The sequence below is a fragment of the Phyllobates terribilis genome, unplaced genomic scaffold (assembly GCF_046119375.1).
Source record: "Phyllobates terribilis strain yellow unplaced genomic scaffold, ASM4611937v1 Scaffold_4__5_contigs__length_816908805, whole genome shotgun sequence".
Taxonomy (NCBI): Eukaryota; Metazoa; Chordata; class Amphibia; order Anura; family Dendrobatidae; genus Phyllobates; species Phyllobates terribilis.
The window spans coordinates 118,655,537-118,682,766 of record NW_027362764.1 but is presented as its reverse complement, the minus strand read 5'-3'; the positions used below and the strand labels follow the sequence as shown (position 1 = coordinate 118,682,766).

Here is a 27,230-nt window from a genome sequence, read left to right as displayed (position 1 = left end):
AAGAAACCCGAAGGCACGGTCACACGCGTGGGACCAGCACCGCCATCGTGGAGCGGACGCCACTAGAAGGCCCCGAGTCACCGGCCATACGGGTGAGCACCACACGGTACACTCAGGGACGTGGGCTACTTATACCCGCCTCTAGCAAGGTAGCCAGAAGAGTACAGTCAGTTTGGGAGGCCTACAACTCCGCCTGGCCAGGGGAGATCCCATCTGCTCAAGGACTGACCAGGCCCCGATCGCTAGCCAGTACTCCGGGAGGGTCTATCTTTATCACCAGTAAAGACCCTGAACTACACCGCATCGTCTCTGAGTGATTCCTGCTACCCCCATCATCCACGTCGGCTGCCCTGAGGCCATACCCCTCCCGTTGGGGGTGATACTATCACGCTGCACAATCCTACCACCGGCCTCAGCGGTCTGCCCTGCAGCGGCAGCTCCTTCGCTGCATTCAACGGGTGGCGTAGTCGTCCTACATCTACTACTAATACACCGCCACTTAGTCTGACACCCTGGGCACGGACCGGGTCACCGCCACAAGGACTACTACCCCTATCCAGATCCGGCTCCGGGTATCCCTTGAACATGGCCCAGGGGGCGCGTCAACTTTTGGCGTAGTCGGCAGGATTTCGTGCCCGCAATCACCGGGTACTGCGTGCCTGAAAAAGACTGTTCAAACTTACCTGTGGTGAAGATTCCCGCCATCCGGCGCCATCTTCCGCTTCCTTCCCGCCATCGGTGGAGTTTTCCCGCCATCCGGCGCCATCTTCAGCCTTCTTCCCGCCACACGTGGAGTTTTCCCGCCATTGGACGCCATCTTGAGGACGCCGCGCGGGAAGAACAGGGGCGTGGACTCCGAAAGCGCACGAGAACTGAAGCCCCGCCTCACGTCCGGACGTTGCGTAAGGTCCTGGAAGGAGCCCAGCAGACGCCGACGTCACAGGAGCGCGACGGAAGGTCCTAAACCCTGACGATCCACTGCGGAGCCGCGGCCTACGGAAGAGGGTCATCGCAAGGTAGGCCACGGTCCACTAGGGGGTAGAAGGATGTCGGATACGGAGGAGAGCTTCACCGCTTCAACCCCCGCCAGCGCCACCGCTGTTGCGATCATGCCTTTCACCATGCCCTATATCCCGGGGGCAGCCTGGCTACCCCAGTACTCAGGGGAGTCACATACCCTGCATGACTTTAGAGAAAAGCTGGATAGCCTCTTCCAGGTGTACCCCCTCACAGAGGAGCAAAAAGTGAGCATCCTGGTGGCCCAATTAACCGGGGCAGCCCAAAGGGAGGTAAAGTCCTGGCCACCTGGGAGGAGGACTGTCGCAGAGATACTAACCCAGCTAACCGAGGAGGAGCTGCAGTACTACCAATACAAGGAAAGCCAAGAGGACCCGGACGGGTCTGAGGACTACCCTCAGGAGAGAGCACAAAGAGGACATAGCTACTGAAGGGAAGTAGCGTGAATGAAGAGCTGTAAATAGTTACCCGTAAGGGTACAAGGACTGCTGCTAATTAAAATATGGCCCCGTTGGGATTAGTGAATTGTTCCCCATGTGCCCCTATCTTAAAACAGGCTGAGGACTGTGAGCAGCCATCCCTTATTCCCACTGACCGAGGACTGAGAGCGGTCGTTCTTTCCCTCTACCTGGCCGAGGACTGAGAGCGGCCATATCCTGTAAATAATTATGTGTTTCTAGTAATTTATGGGAGTCTTTGGTGGATTTACCGGGAATCCTTTGTACATAGCTGGCGCGTAACCCAGGACGGACTAAAGACTGTTAAGGACTCGGGGCAGGACAGACCCCTACCTGGTTACGTCTCCCTGTTTTGGTGAAATGGACACCTTGCTTTTCTTCAAAGACTGCACCCGGTTACGGACATGTCGTGACCACCTTTATGTGTTTTTCTTATTGTATCATTATTGTTATACCTTGTTATGTTTTTCTAAAAATATGTTTAGTCCCGGAGTACTAAATTTCACTAGGGGGGAATGTGGCACCCCAGGGGTCTGGTTTCCACAGTGACAGCGATGTTATGTCTGAGAGCAGGTGGGAGGTCTCTTGGTCAGGAATCCTATGCATGCCACACCTCCTGCCCAGTCCTGGGAGGGGAAGAACTTCCCCTATATAAAACTGGGGCTGAGGCAGGGTTAGAGTGTTCAGAGGGAGAGTACAGCCAGGAGGGCTGACAGGGAGCTGTGGCTCCGGCTGGGCCCAGCTCCTGGGCCATGCCCGAAGTAGAGACAGAAAAGAGAAGCAGCTATGGGAAGAAACATCAGGAGCTCTGTGGGAGCAGTGTTACAAGGAGTCAGGGGCTGGCAGCTGCAGAGCTCGCCCTGACTGAGAAGCTATCACCGGACCCGGAGTCCAAGGCTGTGGGGACTAACTCCTACCCAGCGGCAGAAACCGACCGGCAGGGGATTTCAGGTCCTCTGGCCAAGAAACCCGAAGGCACGGTCACACGCGTGGGACCAGCACCGCCATCGTGGAGCGGACGCCACTAGAAGGCCCCGAGTCACCGGCCATACGGGTGAGCACCACACGGTACACTCAGGGACGTGGGCTACTTATACCCGCCTCTAGCAAGGTAGCCAGAAGAGTACAGTCAGTTTGGGAGGCCTACAACTCCGCCTGGCCAGGGGAGATCCCATCTGCTCAAGGACTGACCAGGCCCCGATCGCTAGCCAGTACTCCGGGAGGGTCTATCTTTATCACCAGTAAAGACCCTGAACTACACCGCATCGTCTCTGAGTGATTCCTGCTACCCCCATCATCCACGTCAGCTGCCCTGAGGCCATACCCCTCCCGTTGGGGGTGATACTATCACGCTGCACAATCCTACCACCGGCCTCAGCGGTCTGCCCTGCAGCGGCAGCTCCTTCGCTGCATTCAACGGGTGGCGTAGTCGTCCTACATCTACTACTAATACACCGCCACTTAGTCTGACACCCTGGGCACGGACCGGGTCACCGCCACAAGGACTACTACCCCTATCCAGATCCGGCTCCGGGTATCCCTTGAACATGGCCCAGGGGGCGCGTCACATACCTCCCCAATAGCACCAGACACCACTATACAGCACAGCATACCTCCCCAATAGCACCAGATACCACTATACAGCACAGCATACCTCCCCAATAGCACCAGACACCACTATACAGCACAGCATACCTCCCCAATATCACCAGATACCACTATACAGCACAGCATACCTCCCCAATAGCACCAGATACCACTATACAGCACAGCATACCTCCCCAATAGCACAAGATACCACTATACAGCACAGCATACCTCCCCAATAGCACCAGATACCACTATACAGCACAGCATACCTCCCCAATATCACCAGACACCACTATACAGCACAGCATACCTCCCCAATAGCACCAGATACCACTATACAGCACAGCATACCTCCCCAATAGCACCAGATACCACTATACAGCACAGCATACCTCTCCAATAGTAGCACCAGATACCACTATACAGCACAGCATACCTCTCCAATAGTAGCACCAGATACCAGTATATAGCACAAAATACCTTCCCAAAATAGCCAAACAAATACCTTTACTAGAGATGAGCGTTGTTCTACTCGAACTGTTCGCCAATCTCAAATTCGAGCTGTTTTGGGCGGTGTTCGAGCCGTTCGGCGAACACGAATGATTTGAGAAAAATTCGGCTGTTCGAGGTTATGTTCGATAACTGTTCGTGCACCAAAATCATAACTGGATTTTTTCTCAGTAATGATGAAAATTAATGTTAATACGCAGTTTGAGTGTACAGCGGGGTGGGGGGAGGGGCAGGGGATGGATCTCTGCAGGAATAATGAAGATCTTCATTTTTTTTTCTCTTTCCCGCATTTGCAGTGGGGAGGTGCAGTCTGTCAGCCTATCAGCAGCGCACACACGGAGCGAAGTGCTTTTTTTCACACAAGCAAGGGCATGTGTCATTGGCAGTGTATGTCACATGTCCTTGCCCTATAAGACCAAGCCATTTTCCCCGTCGCCACCATTTTCTCACTGCTGCAGCTGCGTGTTAGACGGCACCGCTGTTGCTGTGTGCGCTATACCTTGTTAATTTCAAGCCAATTTTCGCACAAATCTACAGATAGCTTGGGAGTAGGGAATAGTTGTGATTGCAGTCCTTTTAAGGACTAGGTTACAGCATTTCCTACGACTTTTATCAGGCAGGTCTGTGCTCTTAAATAGATAGATTGTGGGAGTAAAGACTAATTGTAATTGCAGTCCTTTTCAGGACTAGGTTACATCAGTCCCTATCAGTTTTTGCCAGGCAGGTCTGTGCCAGTGCTGTGCAAGTTTTTTTCACAGCATTTGGCTGAATCTAGCAAAGCTAATCCTTTTTGGCCTATTGCAGAATGTGTTAGTCAGTGGAGTAGCCTATCTGTGTTGCAAGATATACCACCTGTGTATAGAATACCAATTATTTACTGAACCTAGTGAAGTAAAATCTTTTGGGCATAGCATCATTCTATTAGTCCATCTATACTGACCTCCATCAGGTTGCAAATTGAATATAATTTTTTTCTGCATCTAGCTCTGAAAAAATATTTGGGCTTCTAGCAGTGTGTGGGACTTGTTCTATTAGTCCATCTATACTGACCTCCATCAGGTTGCAAACTGAATATAATTTTTTTCTGCATCTAGCTCTGAAAAAATATTTGGCCTTCTAGCAGTGTGTGGGACTTTCTCTATTAGTCCATCTATACTGACCTCCATCAGGTTGCAAACTGAATATATTTTTTTTCTGCATCTACCTCTGAAAAAATATTGGGCTTCTAGCTGTGTGTGGGACTTGTTCTATTAATCCATCTATACAGACCTCCATCAGGTTGCAAACTGAATATTTTTTTTTTTTCTGCATCTACCTCTGAAAAAATATTGGGCTTCTAGCTGTGTGTGGGACTTGTTCTATTAATCCATCTATACAGACCTCCATCAGGTTGCAAACTGAATATAATTTTTTTCTGCATCTAGCTCTGAAAAAATATTTGGCCTTCTAGCAGTGTGTGGGACTTTCTCTATTAGTCCATCTATACTGACCTCCATCAGGTTGCAAATTAAAAATAATTTTTATCTGCATCTAGCTCTGAAAAAATATTTGGCCTTCTAGCAGTGTGTGGGACTTTCTCTATTAGTCCATCTATACTAACCTCCATCAGGTTGCAAATTAAAAATAATTTTTATCTGCATCTACCTCTGAAAAAATATTTGGGCTTCTAGCTGTGTGTGGGACTTGTTCTATTAGTCCATCTATACTGACCTCCATCAGGTTGCAAACTGAATATAATTTTTTTCTGCATCTAGCTCTGAAAAAATATTTGGCCTTCTAGTAGTGTGTGGGACTTTCTCTATTAGTCCATCTATACTGACCTCCATCAGGTTGCAAATTAAAAATAATTTTTATCTGCATCTAGCTCTGAAAAAATATTTGGCCTTCTAGCAGTGTGTGGGACTTTCTCTATTAGTCCATCTATACTGACCTCCATCAGGTTGCAAACTGAATATAATTTTTTTTCTGCATCTAGCTCTGAAAAAATATTTGGCCTTCTAGCAGTGTGTGGGACTTTCTCTATTAGTCCATCTATACTGACCTCCATCAGGTTGCAAGCTGAATATATTTTTTTTCTGCATCTACCTCTGAAAAAATATTGGGCTTCTAGCTGTGTGTGGGACTTGTTCTATTAATCCATCTATACAGACCTCCATCAGGTTGCAAACTGAATATATTTTTTTTCTGCATCTACCTCTGAAAAAATATTCGGCTTCTAGCTGTGTGTGGGACTTGTTCTATTAATCCATCTATACAGACCTCCATCAGGTTGCAGACTGAATATAATTTTTTTCTGCATCTAGCTCTGAAAAAATAGTTGGCCTTCTAGCAGTGTGTGGGACTTTCTCTATTAGTCCATCTATACTGACCTCCATCAGGTTGCAAATTAAAAACAATTTTTATCTGCATCTAGCTCTGAAAAAATATTTGGCCTTCTAGCAGTGTGTGGGACTTTCTCTATTAGTCCATCTATACTGACCTCCATCAGGTTGCAAATTAAAAATCATTTTTATCTGCATCTACCTCTGAAAAAATATTTGGGCTTCTAGCTGTGTGTGGGACTTGTTCTATTAGTCCATCTATACTGACCTCCATCAGGTTGCAAACTGAATATAATTTTTTTCTGCATCCAGCTCTGAAAAAATATTTGGGCTTCTAGCTGTGTGTGGGACTTTCTCTATTAGTCCATCTATACTGACCTCCATCAGGTTGCAAATTAAAAATAATTTTTATCTGCATCTAGCTCTGAAAAAATATTTGGCCTTCTAGCAGTGTGTGGGACTTTCTCTATTAGTCCATCTATACTGACCTCCATCAGGTTGCAAATTAAAAATAATTTTTATCTGCATCTACCTCTGAAAAAATATTTGGGCTTCTAGCTGTGTGTGGGACTTGTTCTATTAGTCCACCTATACTGACCTCCATCAGGTTGCAAATTCAAAATAATTTTTTGTCTGCATCTAGCTCTGAAAAAATATTTGGCCTTCTAGCAGTGTGTGGGACTTTCTCTATTAGTCCATCTATACTGACCTCCATCAGGTTGCAAACTGAATATATTTTTTTTCTGCATCTACCTCTGAAAAAATATTTGGGCTTCTAGCTGTGTGTGGGACTTGTTCTATTAGTCCATCTATACTGACCTCCATCAGGTTGCAAATCGAATATAATTTTTTTCTCCATCTAACCCAGCCAATAGTTTTGGCCTAATACCACAGTTTGGCCACTCAGCTCTGCTCGGTTCCCATCCATTGTTTTTTTGTGCAAACAACTCCAGAGTTGTGAATTAGTTAACCACCAAAATGAGTGGAAAAAGGCCTGCTGCTGGTGGAAAGGGGAATAGGCGTGTTGGGAAGGGGAAAAAAGGTTGTGTCCGTGGGGTAGGTGTTAAAGCAACAGTAACATCTGCAGAAGAAAGACCATCTTCCAGCCAAACTAAAATGTCTACTTCTTTTAGCGGACAATGTGATAAGATCCCTTTCTTACGGCCACGCCAATCGCTACAAATTCCAGATGAGGCACAAAAACAGCAGGTGCTTCAACGGATATCAAGTGCTCCTTTAAGTGGTCTCTCCTCCACATCAACTTCAACATCACAAATACTCCAGTCCTCAAAGGTGTCACCCCAATCGCACTTGCTTCCTCACAGCTCCCAAATCTCCAGCTGCCCGTCTGAGTATGAGGTAGAACAGATGGTTGAGTCTGCAGAGCTGTTTACTCATACTATAGCCTGGGAATCAGAGGTCGACTCCAGCGCTTCTGTGAATCCAGACGAGGAAATGATCTGCACTGATGCCCAGAATCTTTATGAGTCGGATCCAGGACCAGACGCAGAAGGTTCTGACCATAATGTAGACCATCATTCCCAAACTGTAACTCCTGTTGGTGGAGACAATGAGGAAGACGATGATGAGACTCAAATACCTGATTGGAGCGACAACTTTAGTTTTTTGTCAGGGCAGGAACAGGTTGGCTCTGAGGACGACGGGTGTGATAACGCACAGGGTGATGATGATGAGGTTGGAGATCCCACTTACTGTCAACCCACAGTCAGCCAAGAGATGAGGTCAGCAGAGGAGGTGGAGGAAGATGCTAGTGACGACGAGGTCAGGTTGCGCCTTCCTGGACAGAGACGTAGTACTGGAAGCACGTCAACAACTGCATCCTCAAACACAACTCTGCCTCTCACCACAAGTCGTGGTGGCTCTTCAGGTCGCATGGGTGCTAAGCCTTGCATAGCCTGGGCATTTTTTCAGATCGATAAAGATGACCCAACTCGTGTTATCCTTAACATTTGTCAGCAAAAGCTAAGTAGAGGCCAAAAAATACATAGTTTGAGTACTTCATGCATGAACCGGCACATGGACATGAAGCATAAGTTGCAGTGGGAAGCTCAGTGTGCTACAATGCGGCCTAGCCGGCCGGGCCAACGACCGTCTGCCATATCTTGTGCATCCGCGGCCTCTTCATCCTCTGTGACTGGGGGGACAGCAGTCACACCTGTTTTGGGGCGCAGACCTGCCACCTCTTTACCCGCAACAGCCAGCGTGATTGGCAGGTCATCATTTTCTTTGGAGGTGGTAACACCAGCTGGTGTTGAGCGCTGTCCGACATCGATAGCACCACCTTTGGATCAAGGCAACCTAACATGTCCGCCTGCATCTTCCTCACAGACCGGCAGTTTGCCGGGGACACCCTTATCAACCCCGTCTAAGCACAATAGCCAGCCCTCGGTCCCTCAGATGTGGACAAGTAAAAGACCATTTCCTCCTAGCCATGAGAAAGCTAAGAGGTTGAATTTCACCATCTGCAAGCTCTTGGCTACAGAAATGCTGCCTTTACACCTGTTGGACACAGAGGATTTTCGAGACCTTATGTCCGTCGCAGTGCCCCAGTACCAGATGCCCAGTCGGCACTACTTCTCAAAGAAAGGTGTGCCTGCGCTCCACCAGCATGTCGCACACAACATCACCGCTTCTTTGAGAAACTCTGTGTGTGACAGGGTGCATTTCACCACAGACACTTGGACGAGTAGGCATGGACAGGGGCGTTACATGTCGCTGACTGGGCACTGGGTAACTATGGTGACAGCAGGACAAGGGGCTGCTGTCCAAGTCTTGCCGTCCCCACGAGTTGTGCGTCAATCCTCTTTATGTCAAAGTTCCTCCACTGCTTCTGTCTCCTCAACCTCCTCTCGGTCTTCCACCTGCACCCAAAGCCTGTCTGGTCATGCCACAAGCTTTCTAACTGCGCAGAAGGGATCCTGCACACCTCCTTACTATGCTGGCAGTAGGGCTCAACGTCATCAGGCGGTTTTTACTTTGAAATGTCTGGGAAATGTGAGTCACACAGCTGAGGAGTTGTGGTCAGCTCTGGAGAACCAATTTCATGAATGGTTGTCTCCACTGGACCTGAAACCAGGGAAGGTCGTGTGCGACAATGCTGCAAACCTGGGTGCGGCCCTTCGCCGGGGCAATGTCACATACGTGCCTTGTATGGCTCACGTGTTGAACCTAGTTGTCCAGCAATTTTTAGCCCACTATCCCAGACTAGATGGCCTTCTGCAGAGGGCACGGTCGCTGTGTGCTCACTTCCGCCATTCGCATCCCGCAGCTCAGCGACTTACATCTCTACAGAAGTCGTTGGGCCTGCCACTTCACCGGCTAAAATGCGATGTGCCTACCCGGTGGAATTCAACTCTGCACATGTTGCAGCGACTGTGGCAGCACCGACAAGCCCTGGTGCAATACGTTCTGACGTATAGCCTGGGCCAACGAGATCCAGAGGTGGGGCAAATCACGCTGGAGGAGTGGTCTCAGATCAGGGACCTATGCACCCTTCTGCACAGTTTTGAAATGGCGACGAAGATGTTTAGTGCTGACGATGCCATTATCAGCATGACTATTCCGGTGATTTACATGCTGGAGCACATGTTAAACAGAATTCGGAGTCAGGTGGTGGCACAAGAGGAGGTGGAGGAAGTAGAGGAGGAGGAGTTGTATGCGGAAGGGCTAACATCTGCAAGGTCCAGACGGTCGGCAGCACCAAGGCGGCAGGCATGTGAGGGTGGGGGAGATGGTTTTACCAGGGCGCATGGTAGCAGCCAAACTAGTGAGGAAGGTGCAGGAGCCCAGGAAGAAGTGGAGGACGAACTGATGGAAGACTCATCAGATGAGGGAGACCTTGATCACATTTCTGTTGTGCGAGGTTGGGGGGAGAGGACAGAGGAAGGAAGCTTGATTGTTACCTCGCCACCAACACAACAGGGACTTGGTGCTCCTGGAGGCGCAACACACATGAGTGCCTTCTTGCTGCACTACCTGCAACATGACCCTCGAATTGTGAGAATTAGAAATAATCCTGACTACTGGGTTGCCACACTGTTAGATCCCCGGTACAAAAGTAAATTTGCCGAAATTATTCCTGCCATAGAAAGGGATGCACGCATGCAGGAGTATCAGCAGAGACTGTTGCAGAATCTTACATGTGCTTTTCCACAAAACACCAGTGGTGCACGTAGTGAATCTCACAGTTCCAACTTGCCAACCGTGGGACCGTCAAGTGTTCAGCACTCAAACCGTAACAGAACCACAGTATCTGCTGGTAACATCAATTTTGCGGAATCATTTCACCACTTTTTTAGCCCATCCTTTGCAAGGCCACAGGAGACAAGAAGTCTGACACATAGTCAACGCCTAGAGACGATGGTACAGGAGTATCTCCAAGTAAACATTGAAGCCATGACTGTGTCACTGGACCCTTGCTCTTTTTGGGCTTCCAATCTGGATAAATGGCCGGAGCTAGCCACTTACGCCTTGGAGATCTTGTCATGCCCGGCAGCCAGCGCTCTGTCTGAACGTGTGTTCAGCGCTGCTGGTGGTGTGCTGACAGATAAGCGCACGCGGCTCTCCACTGATAATGTAGACAGACTCACGTTCATAAAGATGAACAAATCATGGATCCGAAACGACTTTTCTACCCCTGTGTCATCCTGGGGAGAGTAAAAGCTTGATGATTGGTTAAAATCACCCTACCAACCGTTTTAAGCTTTCAAATTACTAATCATGTTTATCTGTATCTTGGCTGGAAAATAATTTGGGCTTTGTAGCAGTGTGCAGCACTGATTCTATAAGGCCATCTATAATAAGCTCCACCAGATTTAAAATTACTAATCATGTTTATCTGTATCTTAGCTGGAAAATAATTTGGGCTTTGTAGCAGTGTGCAGCACTGATCCTATTAGGCCATCTATACTAAGCTCCACCAGATTTAAAATTAATAATAATTTTTAGCTGCATCTAGCCCGGAAAATAATTTTGGGGCTCCGAGATGCGCAAGACACATAAGTGCCTTCTTGCTGCACTACCTGCAACATGACCCTCATATTGTCAGAATTCGAAGTAATCATGACTACTGGGTTGCCACACTCTTAGATCCCCCAAACTTTTCGATCAACCTTTTCATTTTAATAAAGACCAAAAAAATGGTCATTTTTGAAATTATAAGCATTAGCAGGTTATTAGAAACTGAAATCAAACAGTTTTCAACTCAAAACTTTATTCTAGGTGATGTTACATTTTCACATAGGACCCCTTGTTCGAAAGGAGCTTCTGAACTCTCTCGTCCATTGAATTTGTCAGGTTTTGGATGGTTTCTGCTTCAATTGTTTTGCATGAGGACAGAATACCCTCCCAGAGGTGTTGCTTAGATGTGAACTGCCTCCCGCCATCATAGACACTCCTTTTGATGATGCTCCAGAGGTTCTGAATGGGGTAGAGGTCAGGGGAGCATGGGGGTCACACCATAAGTTTGTCCCCTTTTATGCCCATATCAGCCAGAGATGCAGATGTTTTATGTGCAGCATGAGATGGTGCATTATCATGCAAAAAAATGATCTTGCTGTGAAATACACGGTTCTTCTTCTTGAACCATGGCAGGAAGTGCTGTTTGAGAAAATCCACATACATTATGGAGTTCATCTTTAGCGCCTTCAGGGATCCTAAAGGGGCCGACAATCTCTCTCCCCATGATTCCAGCCCAAAACATTACTCCACCTCCTCCTTGTTGGCGCTGTAGCCGTGTTTGCGTGGGGTGTCCATCAACCAGCCATCCTCCACTCCATCCATCTGGACCATCGAGCGCTGCACGGCACTCATCCGTGAACAAAACAGTTTTGAAATCAGTCTTCATGTAATGTTTAGCCCACTGGAGCCGTTTCTGCTTGTGTGAAGTGGATAGAGGAGGTCGACAGGATGGCGTATGCACAGCTGCAAACCTCTGAAGGACCCTGCATCTTGTTGTTCGGGGGACGTTGGAGGCACCAGCAGCTTCAAAAACTTGTCTGCTGCTATGACAAGGCTTTTTTGCCGCTGCTCTTTTAACCTGACGTAATTGCCTGTAGGAAAGAGTCCTCAATTTGCCCTTATCAGCACGCACACGTGTGTACTGTGAATCAGCTACATACTTCTTGATTGCCAAGACACTTCATCCTGATCATCGCACAATGTTGATTGTAGTCATGCCTTGACCTAAACACTCCACAATTTGTTGCTTCTCAGCAGCCGACACATCCTTTTTCTTTCCCATTTTGGCAGAAAATGTAGGCTGCTTAATAATGTGAGACAGCCTTCTTAAGTAGTCTTGCCTTTCATTGGACACACCTGCCAAACTAATTAGCACAGGTGTCTGCAATTGCTTACAGTGATATAAAGAGCCCTGACACACATCACCATCAATGAGTTTAACTGACAAACAAACAAATTCTTCCCTTATCACTCCTAAACACTTTTTGCATAATAATTTGGAACACCGTGGTCTGTATGGAGTTGTTCAATAAAGGGCCCAAAATTAAGATAACATAGATGGGAGAGGTCTCTATGAATAGGAATTCCTAAGTATTTGATACCCTGTGAGGGCCAGGCAAAGGGAAAGTTGGACTGGATGGAATCCTATATGGATTTGGGGAGGGAGACATCGAGGGCCTCAGACTTCGCTGCATTGATTTTAAAATTTGACCATGTAACAAAGTGATCTATTTCAGCCATAACAGCATGGATGGATATATGTGATTGAGTGATATATACTAGGACATCATCAGCAAATAGAGAGCACTTGTACTCGGTGCCTCCCACCTCAATCCACCTAATATTGGGGTTATGGCGAATTGATGAGAGCAGGTGCTCCGTCACTAGGATGTATAAGAGAGGGGACAGAGGACATCCCTGCCTTGTCCCATTGGTGATTGTGAAAGGTGATGAAAATGTTTTGATGCACCCCCTGGGCCTTGGGACACCCGGAGCCGGACCCTTTTTGGTGGATGCTGGTGGTTGTAGTCTTCGTGGTGGCGACCTGGTTCCGTGGCTCAGGGTGGTCAAACCAGTGGCAGAACTATTTATGTGGTTTTGATGTTTAAATGTCCGACTACGCCACCCGTGGATTGCGGTCAGAGTGAACCGCCGCTGCAGGGCAGACCGCTGAGGCTGGTGTGGGTGCAGCAGAGCGTAGCATAACTCCCCACGGGAGGAGTATAGCCTCAGGGCAGTGTATGCGGAGGATGGGGGGTGATGGTGCAGGGCAGCAGCAGTAACGACACGGAGTCAGTGATGCAGTCCAGGGCCTTTACTCACAGTTCTTATTATCCAGACCACGTCTGCAGGTAACGGCTGCCCACGTTGTACTGTGCTCACCAGGTGAGGGGCTCAGACAACTCCCAGATAACTTTGGAGCGCTTCACAGGACCCCCTTTGTGTGTCCTTTGTCTGGCCTTTCTTACCAACCCTTCTCTCCGGCTGCCTCGGGCCTCCTCTTGGTAAACTTGGCCCCAGTTTCCCTGACCCTATGTGGTGCCTTCCTAGCGGGTGTAGCGAGGGGCTGCGCCACATAAAATGTCAGAGCCTCCGGTTTCTAGCTGAGGGTCGTTTCCTGCCTCCACTAGTTTCGGGGACCGGTCTCCCCCTTTGGCCTGACCCCTCCACGCAGGTGGATTCGGGCGTGCGGTGGCGACTCGCCCGTCCGCACCCCTGGGATCCCTTCATTCCTCGTTCCTGGAGCCTTCTCCGCTCCTCTTCCTTCCTTCTCCCTCTTCCAGGCCTGGGCCTCTGTTACTAGGCCCGCCTCCGGAGCAGAGCTCATGCAGAGCCCCTGCTCCCTGCCACTTCTGCTCAGACTTCTCTGCACTGAACTAAGATGGTGCCCACCTTTTATACTCCCTTCTCAATGCACCCAGGAACTGCTTCCTCCCTGCTCCTGCACTACAGGGTTCCCCTTCCTCAGTGTTCCCTCCCCCCACTCCAGCCAGGGACAGGGACTGTCGTGCCCATCTCAGAGGCATATTGGTCGCCCTGCCCCACGGCAATGTGGTGTAATGCATGCAGGTGTCGGGTCCTGATCCACACTCCATCCTTACCTGAGAGTGAGATATCACACCTCTGGGTGAGGTGCAATACCTCTGTAGCAACCGAGCCCTCAGGGTGCTACAGTTCCATTTATCTTCAGCCTAGGTGACGTATTGTGATACAGGGCCGTGATTTTGGCTATAAAAGGGTCCCCTAGACCCCTACCCCAAGCTTTTTAAGAGAATCATATATGGCGTGCCAGGAGACTCTATGGAATGCTTTCTCAGCATCCAACGAGAGTATCTAATTACAAATTTTTAACTGCATCTAGCCCAGGAAATACTTTGTGCCTAGTAGCAGTGTCTGCTAGTCAGCGGATTATCCCGGCTGTTAAGCAAGCTACACCATCTGTAGTTTGGACACTTAATTTTTTCAAAGGAAATGCTTCGGGACCACGGGACACTCAGTGAAGAGCATCAGGAGGCACCCCAAGGCATAGGGGCTGGGACTGGCAGTAGGATGCCTTGCGGTGGACAGCCGAGCTCGATCCTTATAAAAGCTTTTTAACTGCAGCAGCTTTAGTGGACGCTACTGGAGCTGGAATTACGCGGCTGCTGGCATGAGACTTGCCCTCCAATAGATCCTTGTAAATGGATTTAAAGTGTATTCATTCAAATTAGAGAGACAATTTAAATTAAAAAGCTTAGAGCTGCCTCCACCACAGGGGGGCTCGCTCGACCCACCAGCGGACAGGCACCAGTATTGGGAGAGGGGGGCTGGCCGTCAGGGTTCACCGTGGCTCTGGCACAAACCCGGCGACACGGAGGTGGCACGGGCAGGAGCGGACTGAACGTGTCGGCTTCTCACTTTTTGGATTTTAGAAGGGCATGACATGCCTATATTTGTGTCTCCCCCTCCATTTACTCCTCCACCTCTTTTCTTTTCGCATGACTATATGTACTTGTCACTTTTCCATGTGTTAGTTTTGTCTTCTGAGCAGTTTGTCAGCTTTTGGACACCTTTGAAGGTGTTTTCTATGTATTTCTATGTGTTTTTGTTTGCCTGCCATTGGTTTTAACGGTGTTCGAAGGTGTTCGACGAACAGTTCGGCGAACACACGGGTGTTCGACGAACCGAACCGAACTCGAACACTACGGGGGCGGCTCAACACTAACCTTTACTAAAACGACATCTTTTCTCTCTCATAGAGATGGCAGTCCTGGAAGTCAGAGTGCCTCAGAAAAGTTTGAAGTGAATTGGATAACAGCGTTGGTCAGCTCTTTCAGTGTTGTAGTAGTAAAGTTTGATGGACGTGGAAGTGGCTATCAAGGCACAAAGCTTTTACATGAAGTGAGAAAAGAACTTGGAAGTTTACAAGAAAAAGACCAATTGTCAGCTTTGGGGTATGTACACATAACATAACGTCAGTAGTTGATTTACTACAGAAATAAACACTGATTTACAGATGAGCTGTCCTTTTCTTATGGTCTATCACTGTTGCATATGCAATCTGAGGCAATGTCCATACAGGGTTTATATTTAGCAGATTTTCTGGGTGAGCCATCCAATATGTAATACAGTAGCAGCATTGTGGATGAAATTTTATGATCTCTCATCCACATACTTAAATCCACAGCATGTCAATTTATGCTGCTTATTATCGCTGCGAATATCATTTTTTGAAATGCAAATGATGAAAGCTGCAAAAAATCTGCAGCATTTCTTCAATGAAATCTGCAACAAAATCAGCATTAACTTGGTGGAAACTCCATTGTTGAAGCTCTTGTCTGCACATAACATTTGCTAAAGAGAATTGATTTCTATTGTTCCCATATCTTCCAATAAGCTCTGGCTCCTTTTTAGAAAAGTGTCAAGGCCACTATAAAAAGGCCATAAAGTTGCAAAAATTTTTGTGCACAAATTGAAAATTTTAAATCCATAAAACTGATATAAAAACATGAAGAATAGACGCATTTGTTTGAGTAGTTTTTTGATACAGGACAAGTAGCACATACGCTAATGATTTGTGCAAATGGTTTGATTTTATGAAGTTATGATTATTCCTTTTTATTTCTCTCTCTTTACTACAGATCAATATTAAAATACCAATATATAGATAAGACGAGGGTTGGTGTATTTGGAAAGGTAATGTTTCATTATTACATTATACTTGAATTAGATAATACAAAATATAGAACCACATATCACAACAGATCAATGCAACGTGATAATGGTCATCTTCTGCAAACAATGGGTTGTCTGCTATATTCGCAGACCATCCTACTACTACAGATCTCAAAAGGTAAAGCTTGGTATAAATTTTACATCACCCAAGAGGATTTGGGCTTTTCTTAGTTGGTTTGTGAAAATATATTCCAGTCTATGAAGGACAGTGAAGGTTGATTTTGTAGGTAGCATAATACACATGGTTGATGTGTTGGAAGGAAAAGTTCACCATAAGGTCTGATCTTCTCGTTGGCCACTTCTCAGCCATAACTATGTTTTAACATTAGATATTTTCCATTACACTACAGATTAGTGCTTCTCAAACTGTGACGCTGGCCTACCAGTGAGGTTCCCCATAGTTATTTGTGAGGTGCAGCTCAGGAGAAGAGCTTAAAGAAGTAATCTTATGCTACACAGTCCTTTCTATACATCAACAATCTCCAGTTTAGCAACATAGTTGACACATGTACTTATACTAATTTTAATGTTTAGTGAGAAAGCTATTTAATTTGAACACAAACGTCCACTACAATGGTGAGGCCCATTCCTCATCTTGGTCTGTCTGGTGAGGTCCAGGCATTACCTTAGTCAATATTGAGAGGCTCCAATGTAAAGAAGTTTGAGAAGCCCCTTGTACCATGTGGATCACTAGTGCCGTTACACCTTTCATCTGTGTCCACTTTAAGGGGTTGTTGAATCAGGTCATCTGATGACCATATCCCCTAATAAAGAATATGGGCATCAGAGAAAATAGAGAACCTCCTGGCACATCCAAGAATTTCATAGATGTCTGTTCACCTGAATGGCTGTCATGTAATGCTACTAGAGATGAGCAGATCGATTCGCAGAGGAATGAGTTTAGGTTCAATTTCCGGTTTCACACGAATTTGAACACTTTGAGATTCGAATCACGATTCACAAAAAAAAAACTTGCTGAAGCATCAGAGAGCAGGCTAACATCATTTTACATTGCCATGTGGGCCTTTCCATAATGCCCAACAGCTATGACATCTTACGGATTATCACACCTTGTACAGTTGTGGTCAGTATCTGGGCCAATAAAAATCAGAGGTTCCCATTCGAGCACAGCTGCTACGGCAGTTGTTTTCCATCTCCAGAGTCACTGGGTAAGTCTCTCAATTCTGTACAGTGTAACCTTTTTATGGTCAGCAGGGTCCTCTATCTCTTCTGTAGAGTGTAAGTTCTTATTGTCAACGGTGTCCTCCCTCTCTCTTCAGTAGAGTGTAAGCTCTTATGATCAGCGGGGTCCTCTCTCTCTTTCTCTCTACTGTATAGTGTAAGTTCTTATGGCCAGTTGGGTCCTCTCTCACCTTTAAACTGTAAGCTCTTATGATCAGTGGGGTCCTCTCTTTCTCTCTTCTGTAGAGTGTAAGCTCTTATGATCAGCGGGGTCCTCTCTCTCTTTCTCTCTTCTGTATAGTGTAAGTTCTTATGGCCAGTTGGGTCCTCTCTCACCTTTAAACTGTAAGCTCTTATGATCAGCGGGGTCCTCTCTTTGTCTCTTCTGTAGAGTGTAAGCTCTTAGGATCAGCGGGGTCCTCTCTCTCTTTCTCTCTTCTGTATAGTGTAAGCTCTTATGACCAGTTGGGTTCTCTCTCACCTTTAAAGTGTAAGCTCTTATGATCAGCGGGGTCCTCTCTTTCTCTCTTCTGTAGAGTGTAAGCTCTTATGATCAGCGGGGTCCTCTCTCTCTTTCTCTCTTCTGTAGAGTGTAAGCTCTTATGACCAGTTGGGTTCTCTCTCATCTTTAAAGTGCAAGCTCTTATGATCAGCAGGGTTCTCTATCTCTCTCTCTCTCTTGCCTGTAAATTGTAAGCTCTTATAGGTAGCGTGATCCTCTCTTTCTTGCCTGTGAAGTGTAAGCTCTTATGATCAGCAGGGTCCTCTATCTCTCTCTTTCTCGTCGGTAAATTGTAAGCTCTTATAGTCAGTGAGATTCGCTTTCTCGCCTGTGAAGTGTAAGCTCTTATGATCAGCCGGGTCCTCTCTCTCTCTCTCGTCAGTAAATTGTAAGCTCTTATAGTCAGTGGGATTCCCTTTTTCGCCTGTGAAGTGTAAGCTCTTATGGTCAGCGAGGTTCTCTCTCCCCTCCCCCGCGTGTCTTTTCTGAGCAATTACAAACTTTTCAGTATTGAAATTTGCAAATTTATTCAACACAAAATTAATTTCTTGGGAAAATTTGACAGTTGGTGAATTTGAATTTGCAAAGATCTGCTCATCTCTAAATGCTACAGTTTCACTGTAGTGAGGGCTGCAAGGTAAATGTGTGGCTGAACCAGTCTCCTCCCTGTGACCACAGCTGATTACCAGGTGTGAAAAGTTATCTGATCTTTGCTGATCGGGTGTTTGCTACTCTGCAGTTTTTAGAAAAGCTGTTGAGTTTTCTTTTTCCAAATGTTAGTTTAGAATAAACTTCAGCATAATCCAAATGTAATAATAAAGTTTGATGCAAAATATTTCACCGGTTTGACAGCAGTTGCTCATTAAGCAAGCAGGTTAATAAAAATTCTTAATCTCTATGACCTAGCTTCCTGCAGGCTACCCTGTGCAAATGATTCATACTTTGTGCAGTATAATTGCTTTTATGTCTGATGATGATTTACAAAACACAATTATCAACAAATATTTTATTGATGAGTGGATGATTTCAATCAGTTCGGCTCACATTATTTGTGCACTGATACTATAAAGCCTCTTATCAAATTACATTTATAATTAGGGTAAGAACACGATTACTATGCAATCTATGTGTTTTCTGAATATTTCCTTTGCAGATAAAACACATTATTTTGTCCAAGCCATAATTGTCTGACTCTAATTTACAATTTCTGCTGAATCCTAGAATCAGATTATGTTTAATGATGTAAATCTACAATTATATTCACCTTTCACTCGCTCACCACTCAGCCTGACTTGTTAAATATTCATAGTTTTTAGGTTTGGATGAGTTTGGAGTTAAAACTAATTCAACTTTTATTGACAAGAGGTTTTAGCGGGAATTATAACAAGATTTCTCACTTATTGTACACAAACACCGCAGAGATGTAGTATTCGGGTATTTTAGATTAAACTCAATCTGTTTTGTGACATTAATGCATAGCCATGTCTAATATTCTTACTTCAGATTATCTCCATTTATTTTTTATTCGGCGAGGAGATTTGCACAATCAGCATATGAGCATTAATTGCAGCTTTTCTGAGTGTTTGTATTTAGAGATTCCAAATAGACTTGTTCAAAACTTTGCTAGAAATTTTTTAAAAAAAAACTGTAATGAAAAGACTATGAGATCAATTTAAACTTTACATACTAAGACTTGATGAAGGCAAATAATTAAAGGAAGCAAACTTGAATTCAAAGGGAATCTGTCACCGGGTTTTTGCTACTTCATCTATGAACAGCATAATATAGGAGAAAAGACCCTGATTCCAGTGATGTATCACTTAGTTTACTGGGTGCAGCAGTTGTGATATTTTGAATTTGAAAAGATCTGCTCATCTCTAAGTGCTACATTTTTCACTGCAGTGATGGCTGCTGGGTAAATATGTGGCTAAACAAGTCTTCAGCCTGGGGTCACAGCTCATTACCAGGTGTGAAAAGCTATCTGATCTGTGCCCATCGTGTGTTTGCTATGCCGCCTTTTTTAGAAAAGGAGTTGAGTTTTCTTTAAACAAATTATTTAATTTGAACAAATTTTAGCCCCAGTGTTAAATCATCCTAGAAAAATGTTTAACTAAAAAATTGTTGATAATTCCAATATCATATTAATATTATTATTATTATTATTATTATTAATAATGATATTATTAATTTCCTCTTGAGTGCTATGCTTTTGACAGCTTTGCTTTTTAAAGACACTACATTAGGGATTTGGCATTACAACTGTGGACACTGTTCAGATGGTACCAGCTACTAAGACATCGGCTCTGCTCATGTTCTCCTATTGTGTTCAACCCTCAATTTGTAGCATTACAAATATTAATGTGGAATGGTCACTGAGTGCAGTTTTCTGTATTTTAATCAATACTGATCTATATCCTGTAAAAAAAAAATTATGAAGTTAAGAAAAAAGTTGTTTCTAAATCTTTTTCTCATTGTAAAGGAATATGGAGGATATTTGAGCACACGACTCGTGACATCCATGACAGATGATCTATTTGCATGTGGCTCAGCTCTTTCTCCTATAACAGATTTTAAACTATATGGTAAGGATTTCACATTTACAAAATATTTTAGATTTTTTTTATTTCCTACCATATTGTATTGCTTATGTAATATTTAGGTTCTGTTCACGTCTGCATTGGTAAATTCTGTCAAGGCTTTGATGTTTTTAATGGTAAAAGTAGTGCAATATAGAAATTCCATAAGGTCAGATCCATCACAGTGTCATGACTTCCAAAGCTACTAAGAATAGAGTCTTATGGTACATTTACGCTGTTCGATTATCATGAACCAGAATCATGCAGTCTAAATAGGCTGCCAATGAACTAATGAACGAAAAAATGCTCATTCTTCAGGTGAAATGATCATTTGGTTTGCTCATAAAATCATTATTCTTGACAGCGCATTAATCTGTGTAAACAAGCCCCGCTGTGTCAAGAACAATGGGAGCCTATGCGCACTGAGCGATCAGATCATTCAGTGTGCATCTGAAGAGTGGTCTGCCTGTTTAAGTAGGCTTTTAAACAACCACTGATCACCAAATATTTACCAATTGGTGGTCTTTCACCACTAAATAAAATTGGTAAATGTAAATACACCCTTACTCAAAAAAAGTTTAAAGCCCCCATCTCACATAGCCAGATCGCTAGCAAGATCGCTGCTGAGTCAAGGTTTTGGTGACGCAACAGCGACCTCACCAGCGATGTCGCTATGTGTGACACTTTGCAGCGATCAGGCCCCTGCTGTGAGGTCGCTGATCGCTGCAGAATGTCCTGGACCATTTTTTGGTCTTTGCTCTCCCGCTGGTCAGCACACATCGCTGTGTGTGACCAGCGGGACCAGCGATCAGGCTGGTAACCATGATAAACAGCGGGTTACTAGGGGCGCACGCGCACTTAGTAACCCGCTGTTTATCATGGTTACCACTCTTCTACGGTGAGCGGTAACCTCCCGCTCACCGTAGCAGAGTGGTAACCATGATAAACAGCGGGTTACTAGGGGCACGTGTGCCCCTAGTAACCCGATGTTTATCATGGTTACCAGCCTGCTCCTGCTTCAGCAGGCTGGTAACCAGGAGCAGGACATCGTGGAAAGATTCTTTCTATGATGTCGCTGCTCCCCTGATCGCTGGTGAGCCTGCCTGTTTGACAGCTCACCAGCGACCACATAGCGACGCAGCAGCGATCCCTGACAGGTCGTATCGTTGTCGGGATCGCTGTAGCGTCGCTAAGTGTGACGGGGTCTTTAGTCTTAAGGAAGCCTGTATCTAAGAATTTAGTTAATTAAATAAAGACCCATAGAACACAGCAATCAAAACTGAACCAAAAAGTGCCAAGAAATCTGGCTGTGTGATTCCAGCCTTAAAGTGGTTGTCCACTACTCGGACAACTCCTTCTGGATACCTATGTTTCCCCCAGTAAAATAAGAATACTTATACTCACCTCCAATGGTGGCACCACTCTCCCGGGGATCATGTGACATTCTTATGTCACGTGATTCCCACGGCCAATCAGTGCTGGCTTTACTCTGCTCTCCTACGGATATAATTGACATCTGGAAGAAGTGGGAGGGCAGCAGCTACTCTGACTTCCCCTGGATGTCTTGATTTGGCCGAAGGAGGGGAGAGTGAAGCCAGAGTTGATTGGCCTCAGTAATCGTGTGACATAATAATGTCATATGAGCCCTGGGAGAGCCTGAACCAACACCGCTGGTATGGCGCTGGCACCAGAGTTGCTATTATTTACGGAGCTGTTATTATTTTACTGATCGGGGATATGGGTATTCAAAAGGGGTTGTCCAAGTAGTGAAAAAATGTTTTAAAGTGGCTGCAACCACCATACCTATACCTGTTTCCCTATACATTAGGTCAGGCCTGCCTTTATCTATTTTGGTCGACAAAAGTGTTACTCAGACCATTAACCTGTGATTTGGCAAATTATTGTTGCTACAGTGGGAAAAATAAGTATTTGATACACTGATGATTTTGCAAGTTTTCCCACCTACAAAGAATGTAGAGGTCTAATTTTTATCATAGGTACACTTCACCTGTGAGAGACAGAATCTAAAAATAAAAAACAGAAAATCACATTGTATGATTTTTACATAATTAATTTGCATAGTATTGCATGTAATAAGTATTTGATCATCTACCAAACAGCAAGAATTCTGGCTCCCACAGACCTGTCTGTTAGTTTTTCTTTAAGAAGCTCTTAATGTATTAATTGCACCTGTATGAACTCGTTAGACACCTGTCCACGCACTCAATCACACTTCAACATCTCCACCATGGCCAAGACCAAAGAGCTGTCTAAGGACATCAGGGACAAAATTGTAGACCTGCACAAGGCTGGGATGGCCTACAGAACAATAGGCAAGCAGCTTGGTGAGAAGGCAACAACTGTTGGCACAATTATTTGAGAATGGAAGAAACACAAGATGACTGTCAATCTTCCTATTTATGAGGCTCCATGCAAGATCTCACCTTGTGGGATAAGAACAGCCCCAAACCTGAAAGATCTGGAGAAGATGTCTATGGAGGAATGGGCCAATATCCCTGCTGCAGTGTGTGCAAACCTGGTCAAGAACTACAGGAAACGTCTGACCTCTGTAATTGCAAACAAAGATTTCTGTATCAAATATTAAGTTCTGTTTTTCTATTGTATCAAATACTTATTTCATGCAATAAATTGCAATTTAATAATGTAAAAATCATACAATGTGATTTTCAGGATTTTTTTTAAGATTCTGTCTCTCACAGTTGAAGTGTACCTACGATAAAAATACAGACCTCTCCATTCTTTGTGGGAAAACTTGCAAAATCGTCAATGTTTCAAATACTTTTTTTCCCCACTGTATATTGCTTTCACCTCATAAACATTATGTTTTGAAACTAATGAAAAGATACTAAAAGAAATACTCAAGTTTAAATGCAAGTAATAATTTTTAATCATTAAGATGATGCATATTATCATGAAATATTCACAGTGTCCATTAATTACAATGAAGAGATAAACACTACTGGGAAAATTGTTAGAAAAACTTTTTTTTTTGCTGGATGTATAGCTTGTGGCAGCCCAGCTTTTGATATAACATAATAATTTGGTCTTGTCATGTTCTTGCCTGCAACAGGCAAAACTCTGTACATCTGTTTTTCCTGATGGAGACAAAACTCTCAATTAACAATGTCAATGTGCCTAAAGGCCCCCCATACATATTAGATGAAAGCCAGCCGAACCCGCTCATTTCATCTAATGCACATGAAAGCCTACATACTCTCCTCTTGACAGATCATATTGGGGAAGATAGGAATTAGTCACTTGGAGTTTCAATGCCCAATGCGTTCTCCCCTCTCCTTGATGACAAAACATGAACCATTGGGCCGAGTCAATACAGTTTTCTGGCTCACAGTAAATGATGATATATGGCCAAGCTTTATTCCTATGGAGGATTCATTGGCTCATCTAATACAGATCACAGTTAAATTATTGAATTACCAATAATCAATTTCAATACATGTTCAATACATTTTGATAATAATGTGAAGGTAGTGATTATTTTTAATATTATGTCTCATCTATGGTCACATTATTTAAAGAGAACCTGCCAGTATGAATTTATCATCTAAATACTTGGGCGTAATGACACTGTAATACTAATTAAATTGATACCTTTGGTGAAGAAATCTGCTTTGTAATTCTTCTATAACCACCATTGAATTGTCTGCTAATTAGATTTCGGTGCACAGGGGCTGGACTGTGAACTGGGTCTTCTCCACCCTGTCTGTGAGTCCCCGGCCCCTCTGCCTGCCTCCAGTCTTTTAATAACAGGCCACTGCTTTTTAATGACCTCCCTCCTGTGTTTGAAATGGCCTCTTCAAATAGAGGAGCAGGCAGAGGGATCGAGGAATCACAGACATGGAGGAGAAGACCCAGTGCACAGTCCAGCCTCTGTGCACCGAAATCTAATTAGCAGAAAATTCTAATGGTGATAAAGGTGAACCATAAAGCAGATTTCTTCACCAAAGGTACCAATTTCATCAGTATTACAGCACCATTACAGCTGTGCCTTTACTTTGCATTACAAAATTGTGCTGGTCTCTTTAAAGTTGTTCTCTTTAAATGTCATTTTCTCCATTGTATTCCAAATAAGATATTTACTTGTAATGTTTTTTCCTAGAAAAAGATTCTAGTCTAAATATGTTTTCTTTCTCTAAGCATCTGCTTTTTCGGAAAGATATTTGGGACTACATACCATTGATAATGGAGCCTACGGGGCATATGAGGTATGTGTATTTAAGAGACACATGCTTTGGCACGGACTAACATTATTTTATGTAACTTGACTTATTCTCAGCATCTATTGCTATATGCATGTTTCCCAAGCAGTGACTCGGGAGCCACATCAGCAGCTTTATAGCTACAGCCAGTTGCAGACACTAGAAGGCAACAAAGATACTAAAACTTGACGCTAGAATCACAATCATGGAACTATATTAACATTTAAGCGTCCTCAGTGGTTGATACCTTTTAATGGCTAACTGAAAAGATGGTAACAAATTGCAAGCTTTCGAGACTACTCAGGCCTCTTCATCATAGAATCATAGAATCATAGAATGATAGAGTTGGAAGGGACCTCCTGGGTCATCTGGTCCAACCCCCTGCTCAAAGCAGGATTCACTAAATCATCTCAGACAGATGTCTGTCCAGCCTCTGTTTGAAGACGTTCATTGAAGGGGAACTCACCACCTCTCGTGGCAGCCTGTTCCACTCATTAATCACCCTAACTGTCAAAAAGTTTTTTCTAATATCTAATCTGTGTCTCCTCCCATTTAGTTTCATCCCATTGCTTCTAGTCTTTCCTTGTGCAAATGAGAATAAAGATGATCCTTCTACAATGTGACAGCCCTTGACATATTTGTAGACAGCTATTAAGTCTCCTCTCAGTCTTCTTTTTTGCAAGCTAAACATTCCCAAATCCTGCAACCGTTCCTCATAGGACATGGTTTGCAGACCAGTCACCATTCTGGTCGCTCTTCTCTGAACTTGCTCCAGTTTGTCTATGTCTTTTTTAAAATGTGGTGCCCAAAACTGTACACAGTATTCCAGATGAGGTCTGACCAAAGAGGAGTAAAGACCAATAATGACTTCACGTGATCTAGACTGTATGCTTCTGTTAATACATCCCAGAATTGTATTTGCCTTTTTTGCTGCTGCATCACACTGTTGACTCATGTTCAGTCTATGATCTATTAGTATGCCTAAGTCTTTTTCACATGTACTGTTGCTTAGCTCTATTCCTCCCATTCTGTATATGCTTTTATCATTTTTATTGCCCAGATGTAGTACTTTGCATTTTTCCCTGTTAAAAACCATTCTGTTGGTTGCTGCCCACTGCTCCAGTTTATTTAGGTCTTTTTGAATCCTCTCTCTCTCTTCTCTAGTATTAGCTATCCCTCCTAGCTTTGTGTCATCAGCAAATTTAATCAGTTTACCCTCAATTCCTTCATCTAATCATTGATAAAGATGTTGAACAATACAGGTCCCAGGACGGAGCCCTGTGGTACCCCACTTGAGACATTCATCCAGCTGGATGTGAAGCCATTTACAATCAGACATAGTATAACACAAAATCTGAAGAGTCACATATTTATACACAGCAGGGCACAAGAATAATGCAATAGATGAGACAAATGATGTGAAGCAGAACTGTTTAGTATGGGAGGGGGAGAAAGAGTTGTGTCTGTAAATATTGGAGCAGTTCATAGATAAGGAGTGTGAAAGTTTTATTGTCATGTGATTGAGGTCTGGTCCAAGGTTGTGATGCCCCCACAGGTCTGAAGAGCACATTCCTTAGTTGATGTAGAATGACAATCATTGAACTGGCAGCAGACTCCAGGTTAAGAAGCGTATCTTTGTCAGGATCCTTGGCACAGCAGAAAATATTGTCAGACTTAAACTTTGCATCATCACAAAATACCAGCCGCTTACAATTTTTATACTGATATAGTTTGCTTTTGTTTGATTTAATTGTGCTTATTAGATATTCCACTGATATACTTTAACCTGTGATCTTGTTGGATTTTTTTTTTAAATAAAATTAGACTTTATTATCATTATAATGAAATACGGCTCCTAAATAGGGTTGAGCGAGTATGTTCTGTCCCAGTATGCTCGGGCCGAGCTCCGAGTATTTACAGCTGCTCGGTGATATGGTTGAAGCGCTCCCGTGTGCATGATTTGCAACTGTTTGACAGTTTTATTACATTGGAGGAATGTGTAATAAATAGACATTCCTCACATGTAATAAAACTGTCAAACAGTTGCAAATCATGCACACGGGAATGATTAACCTTATCACCGAGCAGCTATAAATACTCGGAGCTCAGCCCGAGCATACTCGGCGAAAGGGTCAATAGAACATACTCGCTCAGCACTACTCCTAAACTAAAGTAGACTTATACTACAGGGTGAATGGCTAGTTAGACCAGGGCTACATGGCTATCTTTCAAGTCACAGTAAAATTGAATTGTAGGTAAATTGGAAAATTACCACAGTGAGACTTCAATTTAGCCCTATGGGAAGCTGCGACAGGCATCCTTATGACCTAAGTAAAAAGTCTGATCATGTCTGTGACTCATGTTACTGCAGATGGTTGTATTTCCTTCTAACTGGACCACCTGAAACTCACATTTTAGTATAATTTTTGAAAATAAAAAGACAATAATGTTATTTTTTTTGTACAATTTACAAAAAGAAGCAATTAATCTAAAAATAATAATAAATAATAAAAATAGTCAGCCTGACAAATTAGAACCATAAACGGGATTAGAAAATCCATGGCTGCTTTTCTTCCATAAACAGCCCCACATCTGTCTGTGGGATGTTTCTGCTATTACAGGTCATTGCCATGGTGGTGGAG

The 27,230-nt window shown here is 44.3% G+C and overlaps 1 protein-coding gene across 4 annotated transcripts in view; it reads left to right on the top strand.

The window, feature by feature from the left end:
• The window catches only part of DPP6 (dipeptidyl peptidase like 6), a 2,068,973-nt gene that overhangs the window by 2,027,218 nt on the left and 14,525 nt on the right, over positions 1–27,230 (top strand). For all 4 annotated transcript variants that reach the window (XM_073677704.1, XM_073677702.1, XM_073677705.1 and 1 more), the window contains 4 exons: positions 15,115–15,309; positions 15,997–16,051; positions 20,254–20,356; positions 24,527–24,594. In XM_073677704.1, coding sequence (XP_073533805.1) covers positions 15,115–15,309; positions 15,997–16,051; positions 20,254–20,356; positions 24,527–24,594 — 421 coding nt within the window. The remainder of the gene's footprint in view (positions 1–15,114; positions 15,310–15,996; positions 16,052–20,253; positions 20,357–24,526; positions 24,595–27,230) is intronic.